At 45.3% G+C, this 17,510-nt stretch overlaps 1 protein-coding gene across 1 annotated transcript in view; it reads right to left on the minus strand.

The window, feature by feature from the left end:
- Positions 1-10,539: 10,539 nt before the first annotated feature.
- PUS3 (pseudouridine synthase 3) overlaps positions 10,540-17,510 on the minus strand; it is a 42,673-nt gene continuing 35,702 nt past the window's right edge. Inside the window, exons 3-5 of the mRNA XM_086931858.1 lie at positions 15,607-16,154; positions 14,011-14,201; positions 10,540-11,159 (exon numbers count right to left, since the gene is read on the minus strand). Coding sequence (XP_086787984.1) covers positions 10,816-11,159; positions 14,011-14,201; positions 15,607-16,154 — 1,083 coding nt within the window. The 3' untranslated portion in view covers positions 10,540-10,815. The remainder of the gene's footprint in view (positions 11,160-14,010; positions 14,202-15,606; positions 16,155-17,510) is intronic.

The raw sequence follows: 17,510 nt of genomic DNA on the forward strand, positions 1-17,510 counted from the left end.
CTGGAGATGCTGTATTGATACGAACACGGAGGCCAGGAGGGAAATTCAGGACCCCGTATGAACCGGAACCCTGGACCATCAAAGCAACCAAAGGCACATCGGTGACCGCACAGAGAAATGGAGAAGAGGTGACCAGGAACGTGTCGTGGTTCAAACGCATCCCTCCTGAGACAGATTCCATGGGAGTTAACGCCAGGTCAACTAGTGAAGTCGCAAGCCAGCCTCAAGACACAGGTGACCCCGCCGCTGATGGTGGACCTGAGATCACCCCACCGTCTCCGGCCAGAGAAGAACCGGACCCCTGGATGGTCCGGGGTCGGGGTTGCCACAACCTAAGGCTGAACCCAAGGCCAAGTCAGAGACTGGCCGATTTTGCATGTTGACTGTGTAAAAGCCTCCGAACATTTACCAACTTGGAAAGGGATGTAGCGCTCTAGTGTTTCACGGGTCTCGGCCGAGACCCGGAAGCACACACACACACACAATGTAACACCTTCTGGCCAGGAGTGATTAGAATGATATAAATAAACGACCGGAGGTCGCTCGTGGCTTCCGGTCCCAGAGACTATCCTAGTGTGTGGTGTCATTAATTATATGCTCTGCGTAGGCCCTCACTGTGAGTTACCCTCCTCCCTTACACATACCAACTTTGGCTTGTGAAAGCACACCGGGTTGGATTAAGTCTTCCCTTCCTGCTTCGCACAAAACATTTAATGCTTCCCTCACAGCAGCCGCTTTCTCTGCCATAATTAATTTCTCCCATAAATAGGCCTAAATTATAAGCAAACAAAAAATGACACACTCAGAACAGAAACCCGGTCACCTAAGCCCTGCCCAGAGTAACTTCAACCAAAACCTGCAACCTGACCTGGTAGGACACCCGCCCAAAGCTGCCTGGGGTGGACATCCTGCAGTAGCCACCCCCAGGAGCCCTCATTTGTGATGGCTGCGTACCAGCGTGGCGTTGGCCAGTCCTCCCCAGCTTGGGTGAAGACGAACTGGACGCAGTGGCCGAATCGATACTGTGTGGAGGCTGCTCGCTGGAGGGGGCTCTGGTGACCACCCCCTATCCTTCCCCCTCCCGAGGTTCCTAGGGATCCGTTCTCTCTAAAACCAAATACACAGGTGGAGAGGAAAGGCACAGAGAACGCACAGTCGCACGAAACTGTGAACAACTGACCAGACCATTGGTTGTCACGGAGGCCTGGCAGCGTGGTGCGGGGAGCAAGGCATGGCGGTGACTGAAGTGTGGATGGTGCTGCTTGGAAGCTGAAGGAACCACCTTGGGCCTCCGAGCAGGCAAATTACAGTTCACAGGATCTGTAGCTTCCAAGGGAACTAGTAACCGTGGCAGCTTCCCTGCCTGGAGGGTCACTTTGCAATGAGAGATCGCAAGAGGTGAGCTGGACGATCGCCCCAACCTCTGCAGGGGTTACATCTGTCTTGTGGGTGGCACCGTGGGCACGCTGGATCTGGGGGAGCCTTCGCAGGCCTTGAACTAAACAGGCAGTGCCACACCAAGTCTACAGCTGCTCGGGGGCCTGCGACGACTCAATTGGAGGGGCCGGTGGACCTGGTTTGCTGTGTGGGAGAGTGGTGTGACTCTGACCACACACCCATTACTTTGACACACGCTGCAGTGCAGATTTTTGCTGGGGGCACCTATCACCAGGACCCAGTGTGGGGACGCAGGCAGAGTTGAATAGTTGATCCTAAAGGGCAACCCCACTGCACAATGCTTGCACGTGGGGCGCCAGTATGGTGAAACCAAAGACCATCAAAATAGGGGAGTGGGGTCAATCAATCGACCACCCATCTGACCCAGATTTCACTGGAACCCTTTGTCACTGCAGTGGAGAGAAAAACGCAGGAGCACTCCGAGAAGTTCGCAAAACTTTTACAGGAGGACCTGGATATTAACTCCTCTCTAGGCCCAAAGATTGATACCCTGGTTGTAGATGTGGGCTTTCTATTCAAAGACTATATGGAATTGTGGGTCAGAGTAGACACTGCAGAGTTACAGCTGGCCATGTTGAGACTGTCTCTCGCTGAGGCTCAAGACCAGGTTTCAAAACTAAAAGAGGCAATCCAGCAGTTGCGTCTTAAACCGATTGAGGCGCAGGAACGTTAATGTTGCAATAATAGGAGTGGTGGGTCTTCTTGAACATGTTGAAGGACCAAGTATAGAACTGTTTATAGAAAACTGATTAACCCATAGGGTGCTAGGGGGCAAAACATCCATGTTCTCAGTGGGGCAGGCGAACAGGGTTCCTGGGCATCAACCTCCTTCCGGCGTTCGTCCTCACCCGGTGGCGGCGTCCATGTTCAATTACTATGATAGAGCTAATATACTACAACTGGGCCGCAAGAAGGGTCCCTGGCAGGTGGAAACTGTACAGTAATGACTTTTCATGCTTATACCACAAAGGTTCAGTAGAAACGGGAATCATTCATAAAGGTCAAACAGCACCTGCACCAGCTGAATATCAAATACGCTTTACTGTTCCCTGCACGGCTCAGAATGCAGGATGAGGAAAAGACTATCTTCTTCCAGATGCTGCAGGAGGCATGAGACTGGTGGGAGGACAAAGGAAAGGTGCCAACCCTGGGCCGACAGGAGGGTGACGGGGGATGGATCCCTGTGAGGAACAAAAAAGATGTTTCCTGGAAGTTTTGCCTCAAACCTTCCAGGAAACAGGCTGCATGTGAAAGGGCGCAGGAACACCGGGGAACTGCTTCAATGAAAGACCCGGACTGAAGAGAGACCCAAAATGACCGTGACTCATCAACAAGAATTGGACAATGACATGGTGCAAGTCCTGCGTGCAGGGCCAGTCATCACCCTAATGGTAATGTAGATATCTCTCTTCTGATATGCGTGTGGACCGCCCCGCGGAGGCTTTGCTGCTGTGTCAGCCCTACCCATGGGAGATGGGGGAGAAGAAGCGGAGCAGTATCGAGGGGTTGTGCACATAGATACATGCAGGATGCCTCACACTGGACATTGCCACAAGACCCTGCAATGTGAGTGGATTTCAATGTGCCCTCTGTTTGGCTGAGTAAGTTTAGGAACTTGACCTGGGATGGGGAATTCAGGGAATTCGTTTATAGGACAAGAGACTCAAGAGGACACAGGTAAACACGTGGAGGTAAACAGGTGTGGAGGAGGGGGAGAGATGGAAAACCGCATGGGGACTCAGACAATACTAACAACAATCAAGGAGTTATTCCGAAACAAAAATCAAGCCAATTGTACTAGTGAGAGAAAGAAACTTCTTATAAAAGAACCCTCACTCACCAACCTATTTGGTGACATGCTTCATCATAGGGTTCCCACCCGAGCAGCCGAATGCCACTTGGGTGTGCTTCAATGCCTGATTACAGCGGAGCAGGTGTTTTTTCTTGGTGAAAAAGTGAGTGTGTGTGAAATCGAGAAGTGAATAACATTTTCTTTATTGTTCCATACATTTTTATGACGGAATAATCAGGCAAGATTAAAAGCAGCAGGGGATGTCATATGAGGTTTAATTGGCCTGTGACATCCAATCAGTGTGTATAGTGAAGTGAATCGTGGTCTCCATGTTTCAGCCTCTGTGTGCCGATTTAGCGAGGCTTTCTTCAGGACCAGGGGTGGCACGAGGGGTATGCCCACGCTAAGGTGCACCCGTCTCTGTGTCACTAAATCAACCCCAAACTTACGGTTTTCCTTTCAGCATTCAATGAAAGGCAACAGAATAATCTGTAAAACAAACTTATAGGTTAATCTGTAGAGGTAGTTCACACATTATAGTCAGGTGCAAAACATACCGTATTTCCATCCATGCCGTCAAAGAGGTGCAATTGGCTATCCCGACTATGGTGGTGGATGATTGTATTGGGCATTCATACTGTGCACCCTACGTAACACACAACCCATTTGTGGTTCTTGTAACTATGTAGGGGTATTGTAACTTCTAGACCAGAATATTGCCATACTCACACAGACATTGTAATGTGTGAGTGTCAAAGCGCTCTAAATTTAGTGAGCTCACGAATTAAGAGATCGTGCGACATATGAAGCTAAGACAGCGAGTGGCACGCCACTCCTGTGTAACTAAGACAAACAAACATGAAGGATAAATAAAAGGAACAGCAGTCCGAGGCTTACATAGGACGCTAATTCGTCAAGCCCCAGGGATCCTGTCGAGGGCCAAAGGCTAATGTCAAACTCTACATGAAGGGGGAGAAAAAGCGGGGCAGGCTGTGAAGTAATGATCTCATCACTCAAGGTTTAGAAAGCGATTGCTTCCAGCCCACCATCAAGTTTACTTACGTCATCAAGCCTGTACGCCCGCCTCACGCACCTATGGTCTGCTCAGATCGGAATCCCGAGGATATATGCGTCCGGGACCAAGGCATATTTCAATCTTGTGAAGCAGGCTCTTCCGCGCCGGTCACGTGGGGTGTGGTGATGTCGCGTAATTCGACACAAGGGCTCCTAAAACTTAAACCTTCACTTGCAAGGTTGCGAATTGCCATGACGTAATTTTATTAAAAACACAGGTAGTGCTTGAATAACACATAGCTGTGTTAGAATCCTCATAATATGGCAGAGTTCAGAAGTGAGTGTACCAAGACGTAACTTAATTTAAAACACAGGTAGTGTTTGAATAACCACACATAGCTGTGTTAGAATGCACATAGTGCGGCGGAGTTTATAAGGGAGTGTATCAACAAGGTAAATATTAACCTTGAAGAGTTGGGATAAATCCTGAGCAGAGCAGGTTAAATACATTTGCAGTGTTTGGTATACAACAGCTAAAAAAGACTCTCTTACAGCAGTCAACAGACACCCCCTTGCCCCAGAGAAAATAGAACATGTATGGTGTTCATTTGTCATTCAGGTGAAGTCCCTGTATAACCAGGGGGACTAATAGATGGTGTGCACAAAAATGTCCCTCTTATTGTTTCAGTGAGTTCCACGGAATGTTATCATTGAGCCCTCATTTGTGTGTGGAAAGTCTGTAAATACAGCGTTGTTCCTTTTCTAATAGCGGGTGTTACGTATTTTCATGGACTTTAACATGTTCTATGATAGTCCACCTCAAGTCATTAGTAGTGTGATTGACATGTAGGAAATGTTCAGTCTATTATGTAGTGTTTTTCTTGCACCTAATGGTGCTACGGTGCTCACAGATACGTTGTTTCATCTTCCTGCCGGTCATCCCCACGTATCTTAAGCTAGAAGGGCACGTAATGAGGTAGACCACATTCATTAAATTGCAGTTAGTGTGTGTCCTTAGTGTCCACACTTTGTCATGTTTAAATCCAAAGTTTTTGCTGGTGTTGTCAAGTGGCATGCACTGCAATTCCCGCAGGGAAAATGACCAACAACATTGGGGAGGCCCCAGGCGTTCAGTTTAGTGGGATTCTGATCTTTGTACACATTTCTCGGGCGGGTGGAGACTAGAGAGTCCCTCGGGCGCCTCGCTTTCCTAAAGGAGAAGAGTGGATTTTCCCATTTTAGTATGCCCATGTGCAGGATTTTTCAATGTTTGTTTATTGATTTCGTCACCTGATTGGAAACCGTACTGTAAGTGGTCACACAAGTGAGTGCTATGTCATTACTGGATACGGGGTCTATAGGTTACAATACCCCTGCATAGTTACAAGAACCACAAATTTGTTGTGTGTTACGATGGATGCACATTATGAATACACAATACAATTATCCACCACCATAGTCTTTGATGGTACGGATGAAAATACTGGTTGTTTTGCACTCGACTATAATGTGTACACTACTTCTACAGATTAACCTATACGTTTGTTTTACAGATTATTCTGTTGCCTTTCATTGAATGCTGAAATGAAAACCATAGGTTTGTGGTTGATTTCGTGACACAGAGACGGGTGCACCTTAGCGTGTGCATACCTCTCGTGCCTACCCTGGTCCTGAAGAAAGCCTCGCAAAATCGGCACACAGAGGATGAAACATGTAGACCAAGATTCACTTCACTATACACACTGTTGGGATGTCACGGGACAATTAAACCTCATATGACATCCCCTGCTGCTTTTAATCTTGCCTGGTTATTCCATCATAAAAATGTATGGAACAATAAAGAACATTTTATTCACTTCTCGATTTCACACACACTCACTTTTTCACCAAGAAAAACACCTGCTCCGCTGTAATCAGGCGTCAAAGCACACCCGAGTAGCATGCGGCTGCTCGGATGGAACCCTATGATGAAGCATGTCACCAACTAGGTTGGGGAGTGAGGGTTCCTTTATAAGAAGTTTCTTTCCCTCACTTTCATTCGTACAATGGCTTGATTTTTGTTTCGGAACAACTCCTTTATAATAGTTATTATTGCTGTTTAAGGGGACTAGGAGTAGTTCCCCTTTACCCTTTCTCTCTTGGTGTTTATTAGTTGACTCAGACAATACACCTTAGGATGGCGCTTGACAGTTACACTTTCTTGACGTCGAATGCGCATGGCTTGGCTACATACATGAAATGCTATAAGAAACATGAGTACCTAACACGCAAACATGTACATTTTGCTTGTCTGCAAGAGCCAACCTGATAGCTGGAGAACTGTAGAAACTGTCCAAAAAATAGAGAGGCAGAGTTTAAGGTACCACCTACTCGGGCTTTGCCAGAGGGGTGCTCATCTGGATATAACCCGAAGTCCCATTTGCAACAAGTCACACACGAGTGGACATGGAGGGACTGTAATTAGTGGTAGAGGGTGATCTGGATGGGCACCTTTTGCTTTAGTGGCACTATATGCCCCAAAAGCCAATCAATCCCCGTTCTTCTTATCACTTAATCCCACCCTACTGACTGCTGCACACTTACCCAACAGTGTGGCAATTTTAAGTGAGTCCAAGACTTGCACCTTGATAGGTCCAACCCGCCTGTGTCAGGAGCACAGGCATTTACTAGCACTTGAATGCGGCAGCAATTGACTATGCACACTTAGGTAATGACGTTATCAAGGGTGATACACCTGAACACTAAGGAATACTCCGATAAGTCAGGGGTATACATACACACTGCACACCAGAATTGACATGACCACTGGTACTCAGAGGTGCGCCTGAGTGATTGTTGCAGAATACTTGGACCGGCCACAGCATGACCACAATCTCTTATGGATTACCTTCAAATGGCAGAGGCCGTGCCCCAACATACCTGTATGGGGCATGCCTGTGGAGCCAATACAGGACTAGATATTCCGTGACTGGATAGGGATAGTGAAAAAGCAGTACTTCACTGATAACACAGGCATGACCACAGGGCTGCTGTGGAATAGGATGCACTTAAGGTGGTTCTCTGGGGGGGATATGCATGAAGGCGGCAGTGGGGAAATAAAGCATTGCTCAGGGAGCGGACATGCACAGAAGCGCGCTTCAGGGATCTAGAGAACTTAAGTGTGACACAGGATGAAGGAAGGGTGCCTTTAGGGATGGTGAGGAATGAATATAAGGATCCATCAGCACAGTTCTGTTGCTTGGATTACAAAGAATATATAGCGCAGCAACATGCATCAGGCACAAAGCGGGCCATGTTGTTTCAGTGCTCACGCCGGAAATACCTAGAACCCAAAAAAGTGCTATAAGTGCCCACGAAGGGATGATTGTGAATACGCAACAGGCTAGGGTGTACCACTCTTATTATAAACACTTATACAAGGCCACGCTAGGGGTTAACCCGGAAATAGTGATGAGTTACCTAGAGCCCCCTAGCCCTGCCTACCCTTACTAGGCTACTAGAACTAGACACTTCGATCACGATCCAAGAAATCAGATTTTCCATAAAGCAGATGGTAAGGGGTAGAAATCCCATAACGGATGGATTCCCAGTAAAATTCTACGACACATACACTGCCGGGCTGGTGCATCGCTTATTACAGGTATACAATGAAGCCAGGGAAAATGGTAGTTGCCATCATCCATGAGAGAGGAGCTGTTAGTGGCTCTCCCCAAGTCAGGTAGGGGCCCCTGAGCTGGGATCATACAGACCACTTTTGCTTCTCAACCTTGATTACTAGGAAATATATTGGCATCTTGCCTTTTGCCTATAGCACAAAACAATCATTTACCCTGACCAGAATGGTTTTATTCCGGATTGGAATACATTCCTTAACTTGGAACACCTGCTCAGGATTATAAACTGGGCCAGGTGAAACAATGTCCAACACTGGATAGCATCGCTTGATATTGAAAAAGCATTTGATACGCTGAATTGGACATTACTCCTCGCAGTGCCAGTAAGAATTGGGGTGGCTCAAGAATATCAGAAATGGGTTTCCCTACTATACACAGACCCGTTACCATGAGTACGCACAGGCGCAGAAATCTCTGATCCCATCACAATAAAGAGAAGTACCAAGCAGGGATGCACCCAATCCCCCATAATTTCTGCAATAGCTATAATTTCTGCAATAGCTATGGAGCCCCTGGCATGCCTTTTGAGGTCGAAGGGCCCGACTGGGGAATTACTATCACCCGTCAGACGCACAATATAACATTATATGCAGATGAACTGGAATACATCTTGTATGTTCCCCATACCAAATATTCCGGAGGGACACATACCAAACCTTCCGCCTCGCTGGCGATTGGACACAATTAAGTACCTAGGAGTTACATACAGTATACCATGAGGAGTCTGATCTTGTTGATGGAAACTTGGGGAGAGTTCTCACTGCAGCAAGACAATCTCTAACTTTCTTGGCTCAATTACCTTTGTCGCCCATGGGTAGGATTACAATTTCTAAAAATGTTGATCTTAACCGGGCTACTGAACTTCTATACCGCTATACCAGCGATACTGAGCCCCTCTTTCTTTCACAAACTGCAAGGGATATTCACATCCTGGATCCGGGGGAAAGGTAGGCCAAGGGAAGAGCTGTCAAAAAACTTTGCTCCTCTGATAGAGGGTGGGCTGGGGCACCAGATTATTAACTATACTACGCTGCAGCCCAGTTGCAATGGACTGTGTGCTGGATGGCTGCTGCTACCACATGGGAAGGAGATGTGTTGGCAAACTTGGAAGAACATAGTATTTTGGAATATTTAATGGGTGCAGCGCTAGGGCTTAAACCCAACAATATGTTGTTAAGGAGCATGTTGGAGAAAATATAGGTCCCTGTCTGAGCAGGCCAGATACCACATTAAGCAGATTTACCCATTTGCTCCTTGCCCCAGACCAGACCGTTGAAAACTCAATACTAGGCAAATGGATGGAAGCAGGGGTGTCCGTGTGGGGAGATCTAGTTGAGAATGTGCAATGGCGCTCGTTTGCGGGCATAAGAGACACATATGGGCTGGATCTGGGCAGTTCTGTTATATGGGGCCTCCTCTCCAGAGCTGAGATAGATTTGGGAAACACTACAAGTTGTGCTCGACTCGGTTCCGGGTTTAACAGTGTGGCTAACACAGGACCACCAACGGAAAGCTGTCAAAAGTATATATGAGGTACTACAGCAGCAGATGGAGCAACCAGTGGGACAACTGAAGAACTGGTGAAAGCCCCAACTGGTGCATGAGTTTAGGAACACCAGACAGCAATATACTTGATTTAATTCACCACACATACCTTACACTACAAATGGTGGGATGGATATACCCTGGTACAACAATGGCATGCCCACGATGCATTTTGTTGCAATACCCATTGATAACCGGTTACTGGGAGCAAGTGCTTTGATATACCAGGGGCTACTAAACAATCTCCTCCCTCTTCACCCTGTACAGTGTCTACTAGTGTATGCCCAGTGTCCAAAAAGTACCAGCCTGAATATCGATTTGCGAGTCTGGCCCTAGTCTTAGCCAAGTGCAGGATCGCCATGGCCTGGAAGTCCGTGGCAGCACCTCCGTTACAAGCGTGAAAATCTGATTTACTGAAGTACTCGAAGGCAGAATTACCGGCCACTTCAGACATAGCGAGACAAAGGATGGGGGAAGGGGTTTATGATAAGTGGGATCGTCTCATCGAAAAAATGGAAGTTAAATCAGATGACCAACACCCATAGACCCCCAGAAGCCACTGGGCACTGGTTAAGTTGTACGGACATCACTTTTCTACACTGGGGCTTGTACCACCATGCTCAACCCCCAGCAGATGTGGATCCGGTATAAGAGAGACTGTTGTATATGAACCTCGCCCATCATACTGTAGAAATGTACTGAGGAACTTGAATGAGCTCATGTGTCGCATAAGATTTAATTGTGTACTGTTTGTTACATGGATGAAGAGCTTGGAGATGCCCTAAATTACCTTGCTGCGTTAGTCTTTTACAAACACATGGATATAAGTGCACGGAAGTCCAAACGTGCTCGATCTGCAATGCTAAAAATACTTTTATTTACTGCACCAAACTTATAATGTATTTTTTTTAAGCGGCTGGGGGGGGGGGCGGGGGGGGCATGCCCAGCTCATCACATTTTGCCTGTATATAAGAGTAACATGTCAATGTCTTGGTTGTCTTTTAAGAAAATTAATAAAGACACTTAGATTCTTTTCATATATAGACTCACCGCAAGCACATCAGAATTTAATTTATTTAAAAATACTTTTACAATATAGTATTTACAGGTTTCCTGAAATGTGGGATGTTCAGCCGTAAATCAAGTAAAAAAAAACTAAATTCCCTTATCAGCATCTCTTATGAAAACCAGACCAGTCAGCTACAGTGATCAGTCTGTCCCAAATAAACACCAGTCATTGCTGAATACATAGTTGCATGTCTCTCAGAGCTGGCCATAGAGTTGCTTGCTAGAATTCCTAGTAGAAAAAAACAGTCAAACTGCCGGACAAAGTCAGTCCAGGTGGGTGGAAGGTATGACGGGTTTCAAACAAACTCTCTTCGAAGCTTGCTCTGGCGTCTGTGTGCCTCTCTTGATAGCCGGCTCTGGTGATTGGGGTTTTTCCTCCTCACCATTTTTAGTGTGCTCTGCTTTTTGGCTCATGCTCTCAGGTGCTTCGATGCGGCCCCGCCGGACGAAATGCTCGATGCGTGACTCCAGCCCCTGGCAACGGGGCCTTTCCAGGAGGGGTTTGTAGGTCCTCGTCTTCACACCTTCGATGAAAGCGCTGACCTGGTTCAAAAGAGGAGGCTGGATGTCTCTCCATGGCACCAATGGTTCCACCTCCCCTGTGGCACCTGAAAGAGAGGCAGCGCATATCAGATCCGTCCAACGAGAAACCAATGGAATTAAAACTGATTTCAAAGATGAAGAATGAGGCTTTGCAAACAGAATTGACTCTTACCAGGTGCTTCATAGCAAGACTGGTTGTAATGAAAGTCTTGCAAATACATTAAAATGTTCAGCCAGTGAAGGGAGGTCATGCTGCCCAGAATGGGTCCGGAAGAGACCCTAGGTGCTAACATATTGGTTGGCAAAAAGCCAAGGGCAGAAGAAGCAGGTAGTGTTATGAACCCCAATGTACCCCAATATTGGCCTAGGTAGTTGCACAGCCCTTTTCCTACATGTGTCCTACCATTGCTCTACATAACGGGTCTGGCGCTGACCTTTTACCTAGTTAGGTGCTGAATAAATGTCATGTGGTTTTCTCCGAGATCTAGTCTCATTTATTATGCATGAGGAATCCCAGTATCACAGCAGGATTACCATCTTATGCACAATAACTATGTATAAGGTTCACCACTATTGTCATTCTTAGCAGACATGCCCATAGTACACATCTAGGCTAGGTAGAAACCCCGAGGGTACCCTTTGGGTATATAACCACCACATCTTCGCTAGGCAAACCAGAGGAGAAAGACTTCCATGCTGACGTGGGACGATGAGGTCCTTGCAAACAGACACTCCAGCATGCAGTGGTCTGACATCCCTCGCGGGCTGCCCAACTCGAGACTAAGATGGGTCCTTCGCTCTCCCACATAAGGTAATGGGGTTGGCTCTATCCTAAGGGGATTCTTGGCTATACACATACAAAACATACTAAGTACACTTAGGTACATCTAGTTAGAGTTTGCATATTAGGACTGCACATTGTTATTGTCATGTATCTATTTGCCTGCATATGTTCATTGTTTAGCACTATGGTAGAATTCTATCTTTTCTTTACTCTGCTGGTGCTTACACCATATATATCTGTTTCTGTCTCATTGCTGTTGCAGCACACGTATTTTATACTTGAATGACGTGGATTCAATAAATGTTTATTGAAAACGTCCCCACCGTTTATTCTGTATAGCTTCCTGAGACAAAGTGAGCACGAGTGACTGAGCAAAATGAACTGTACTATTTCCACAATCGCTGAGGGGTCAGAGTTGTCATGTTCGATAGTTGCCAGAAGCTAATTGCTCATTGGTAAGAGGGGTTCATAGTGGCACTGTGAGCTAGCTGGTCTACAGATTAACACGTGCCTGGAATCAGTCTGAACGTGCAGATCCTATATAGATTTATAGGAACTACACAACAGTAGTTAGAAGCAGAACCTAGGAGTAAAAATTGTCTAAATCTCTTCCAAAACACCAAACATAAATGAAAACACAAATTTGTTCAGTTGATGAAAAAACATAACTTTTTGCAGCATCAATGTTGTATATTTCTATAGCGTCTAGAACCATACATCAAAGGGTTCTGGGACATCGAAGACAACAACTCTAACCATCTACTGTTTCATGCATTTACCAAATCAAAAAATGCTTGGAGCGTACAATAAGCTCAACAAAAGCAACCTTCAGCATTTGAAGCAGTCCCTCAAATTTGCCACTTTTCCTAAAATGGCTTTTGAAACTGTGAAACTCCACAAACTCTGTAGTTTCCAGTGTGCCAGGTGATGATCCCCAATCTCTGCTGCCACTGAACAGCAGATGAAAAACTCTGGTTAATGGTCTGCTTTTTGCGGTTACATAATTACTCTCTCTTGATTTCCCCCCCAAAAAAACATTACAGTTTGGATGAAGGTGGCACCACATTTTCTTTATATGTACTTATGTTGGGTGAACATTTGGTTTAGGATGTATTGTTTTATCATCATGCGCTGAGAAGGTTCTCATTGTTTTCACCTCAATGAGCACAAACAGTATACCATGCTTGATTTATGTTGGTCCTTTTAAGATTCCGTAGCCTCTTTTTTTTTTTTTACAATTATCCATGAATAGGAAATCTCTCCTTTAGTAAAAATGTAAATGCAAAGCTGCTTTTATGCTTAAAGAAATGGTGGTCTGCACAAGAAAATATATGTGACTGATGATTCGCTTTTAAATTCTTAGTATTTGCAGCCCTGTACATATTCAACAAACATCTGCAAAGCCAATAGATCTCGCCTTTGAGACACATTGGCTTTGCCAATGGTTTTAGTCCGGCTGTACAGCATCCCCGAAGCATTTGAATACGTGTTGATATCTGTATGCTTAATTTGCCATATTAGGCTACCAGATTGTGGTGTTTCGCACATCGGCCTTTCCTTTTGCAAATTACTAATGGAGATATAAAATATAAACCCTATCTATTTTGGAAAAACTGCACACTATAAAGCTCAAACGCAACATTCCTTACAGATTCTGCAGAACAGGCACTTGTATATATGCAAGTGTGATTTTAGCGTCTTTGAGGAAGGGTTTCAGAGGACTGTCTTTAGATTTATAGCCAGAACAGGAAACATCCAGTCTCACCTGACCCTACGTACATGAACAGCAGCATCTTCTTCCACTAACCACCCAGACACCTCCGCTCTGCTGGCCACTTACTCGCACACATGCAACGCATTAACAGACGCAGAGGCCGGGTCTTCTTGTACATCGCGCCTAAAGCTTGAAACAACCTCCCACTACATATCAGAACCTCCTACTCACTTCTGGATTCCAGCAACAAACAGAAGAACTGGCTCTTGAAATAACCCCCTCGCCCTAGGCGGTTAGGCAAACAGACATTCTAGGCAGCAGCATATCCTTTGATAGTTCGCCCACAAATACACATAACATAACAAAGATGGAAGCATTATCCAGCCCTCTAACATTTTGTATGGCGGTGTATCATTACCTGCGTTTGAGGAGATAGAGGCATCGTCCAGCCCCTGCAACATGCTGTATATAAGATGCGTTTTCACTGCATGGTTTGCCCAGAGCTGCTGTAGATGTGTCACATTAAACTCCTGGACGTCTGCCTCGTAGATCCACTGCACATCCTCAAACTCACAGTCATACAGGACGAGGGGTAACTCTATAGCCATACTATTGAAAGAATTAAGAATAGTATTAGAAAACACTGTCATGGAAGAGGAAGACCATGTTAAAAATTTTGAAATCAAAGGGCGATTAAGTGACTCCAGGAGGAGATCGCTGGCCCTACTTGCACAGATGGCGGCCCATGGAGTGGTTTCAAGAGAGAGGAGACCCATGGCTTTGGAGGAGCAAAAAATGAATGCACAAATCCAAAGGCTGAACCACACAGGGTCTTTCTTCGTGGAGTGTTGAGTGATAGGTACATCTAGACCCAGCAGGCAAACTAGCAAGATAAGGGTGACATGGATCTCAATTCGGAAATACAACAGAACAAGAGAAGAGTTAGTAGTGGTTATCAGTCTTGCATGCAGCAGTGTTGTGGTGGGGTGAGCAAGATTTGGGGGAGGATCTTGGAAGATAGCTATATCTCATTTCTACTAGGGTAGTGTGTTGAGGGGAAGCATACCTGGGAACTGTCACCTATGCTTCATTTAAATGGAATGGGAGGAATAATTTAAGAAGCATTCAATGAGTTATTAAATAAGAGAGCTACCTAGCATAATTTACATTGGGTTCACTTTGTGGCTGTGGTCGTTGATGTGTGGGTTAGGGAAAAGGGAACCTTTTCTTGTGCAGGGTTTGTGATAAAGGGTTGGCTGAGGTATGGGACAGCAAGGCAGTTTGTGGGAAAGGAATGACTGGCACATGGTAGTTTGCTCTGACTGCAGTGGGACGTTTGGAATAGATGAAACTAGCAGAATATGCATTCTCACAAGTAGTGGGGTTATTGAAAGGGACTTACAGTACTTTGTGTGGGTAATCTCACATGTTGCGTGTTAGCTGCAGTATGAGGGAAATGTTATCTCTTCTCATTAGTTTGCAAGGAATGGGCTAGCTGTGCTACAGGTGGAATGGTCTTACCTGTGCTATTTTTTGTAGTGGTACACTTGTCATAGTTCTCCAATGTACCACAGTTTATGGTTAATGTCTGGGCAGAAGAGTTAGGGTCAGAGCGAGTTAGGCAACATAAGAGATATCACCTGTGCTGAGGTTTAACAAGGGATTGAGGAATGCCTCACCTCTATGGGTCTTCAGAGAGATAGCTCACTGTCTATAGCATTGTGAAAAAAAACAGGTCACCTACACTAGGGTTTGTGGGGTGAGTTAACTACGGTATGGTGGAAGATTAACCTTTACTCTCAGAGGGGAGGATAACTGCCGTGCAGAGGTGGTCTCACCCTTATTACAGATTTCCGGAGAGGCATACCTAGGATAAGAGAAGGGTGCCATCCCAGTCTTCCATTTTCTTGTTGGGGAGGAGGTACTGCTCCACATGAGAGGGTAGAGAGTGGGACTCGCTGGCAAAGGGGTGAGCACGGTGAAAGTAGCCTTAACATGGGCAACAGGGACTCACCTGTACTGCGGTTTACATGGGTGCTTCTCCACATTCAGAAGCTCATTAATAATGTTGGGCTCCTCCAGCTGTTGCCCAATAAGGAAGAGGATGGCCACCATGCACCGCACCTGGTGGTAAAGGAATGCCTGTCCAGTCACTTCAAACTTGTGCAGCTGAAAAGGTCCACCCTCTCCTGCGACTGGCACCACCTTCGCCGACAGTATTGTGCGCTGAAAATTCATCACTCCATTGGCAACATCCATCTTGCACAGGTTTCGGAAGTCATGGGTACCAACATAGCGCTGCGCTGAAGCATTCATCAGTACCACATCCAGGTCAGCGCGAGGGAAGTAGTAATGGTATGTCCGCTGTAAACAGCTGAAGCGAGCACTGAACTCCGGCTCCACTGGTGCCCAGGCCAATACTCGAATATCTGGAGGCAGCACACGGTTCAAGATGTGGGCGTAACGGATCTCGGTGACGTTCAGGTCTGTCTTTTTGGGTCCTTCGCATGGTTTAACACCTTTCCCCTCTGAAACAGCCGAGCGGAGGTCTAGGGAGATAACCTACACAAGGAGTCAGGAAATAATCAGCGCAACAATTCAAAAACACAAATAGAATGGACTACAGATTACCAAAGTCACAACCTATGATTCCACTGAGAATGACTAAGACTGAAACTGTGCTTCAAGGAAGATATTGTGATGTACAGATATATCTTAAACACATAATCAGGATATCCAACCACTAATTTAATGTGTGTTGTGGACATCAAAAAGAGAACAACATTACATTAGCACCTCAAATGGATGAGAAAAATTTACTGAAACAAGCTCTTCAAGACTCAGGTGCCTTTTTTTTTTACAGTTCAATCTTGGCCAGTGCTAATCTACCCTCTAGAAGAATCTCCTACATGGCAAAATCTCTAGGTTTCAATCATGACACACATATTATTCTCAAACATCAGTGTTTTAGGTATTTACTTATTGTTATTTATAAAGTGCACAATCACTCATTTATTTACAGAGTGTCTTGGCACTCAGACATTATCTACCTGGAATAAACTACCTGGTTCGCTCACTAAGTTCATTTATGTGGAAAAAATCCAAGTTGTAATTTTTTTGTCAGAATTGTTGGAGATTAGTTGTAGTTAGTACAACGGTGTGAGTTTGAGACAGCTGAACCTATGATGCTGATTAAGCTTCCAACCCATTTCGACAGATTAAACATGTGAACGAAGAAGGTAGGGGTTGGCTGCTTTAAGTCACTTATTTCTTAAATTCAGTGTTGTCAATATAAATACAGATCACAAAAACTACTTATCCCAAGCTCAACGCATTTGACACATCAATGGCAGAAATGTTATCTGGGCTGGAGTTCCTAAATCTACCCTACCCAGGCCTCGAAAAATCATAAAAATGTTACTAGACCTGCAGATATAGTAACTTGAACAATCTACTCGACCAAATTCAATATATAATTCTAGGCAAATATTTTATTTAGCAGAAACACATTTTTCTTTATTATCACATATGAGAGCACTGTACAGAAAAACAATTTGGTTTGATTTAATAGACTAAACCTTTGCTCCACGTATAATAAGAATCTAGCCTGTATACTGGGTACACATGACCCCCGATTTGCCTCTTAGTTCACTAATAGCATTACCACCATAAGGGCAGGGGCAAGAATGCTTCTCAGTTCATCTTTAAAAACGCACTTTTAATAAATATATTACTAAAGCAGGAGGTGGTAGTGCGCTGTTATTTACAGATTGCACATTTTCCATTAAAATGGCCAAAAACTTTCCCACTAACATGCGGGATTTACTTATAACACATACGTTACAAACAATAATCTGTGGAAACTGGGTTTCAACAAACATATTTATCATTTGCACATCACCAAGTGTTCGGATTTGT

Source organism: Lissotriton vulgaris, chromosome 7 (assembly GCF_964263255.1).
Source record: "Lissotriton vulgaris chromosome 7, aLisVul1.2, whole genome shotgun sequence".
Classification (NCBI taxonomy): Eukaryota; Metazoa; Chordata; class Amphibia; order Caudata; family Salamandridae; genus Lissotriton; species Lissotriton vulgaris.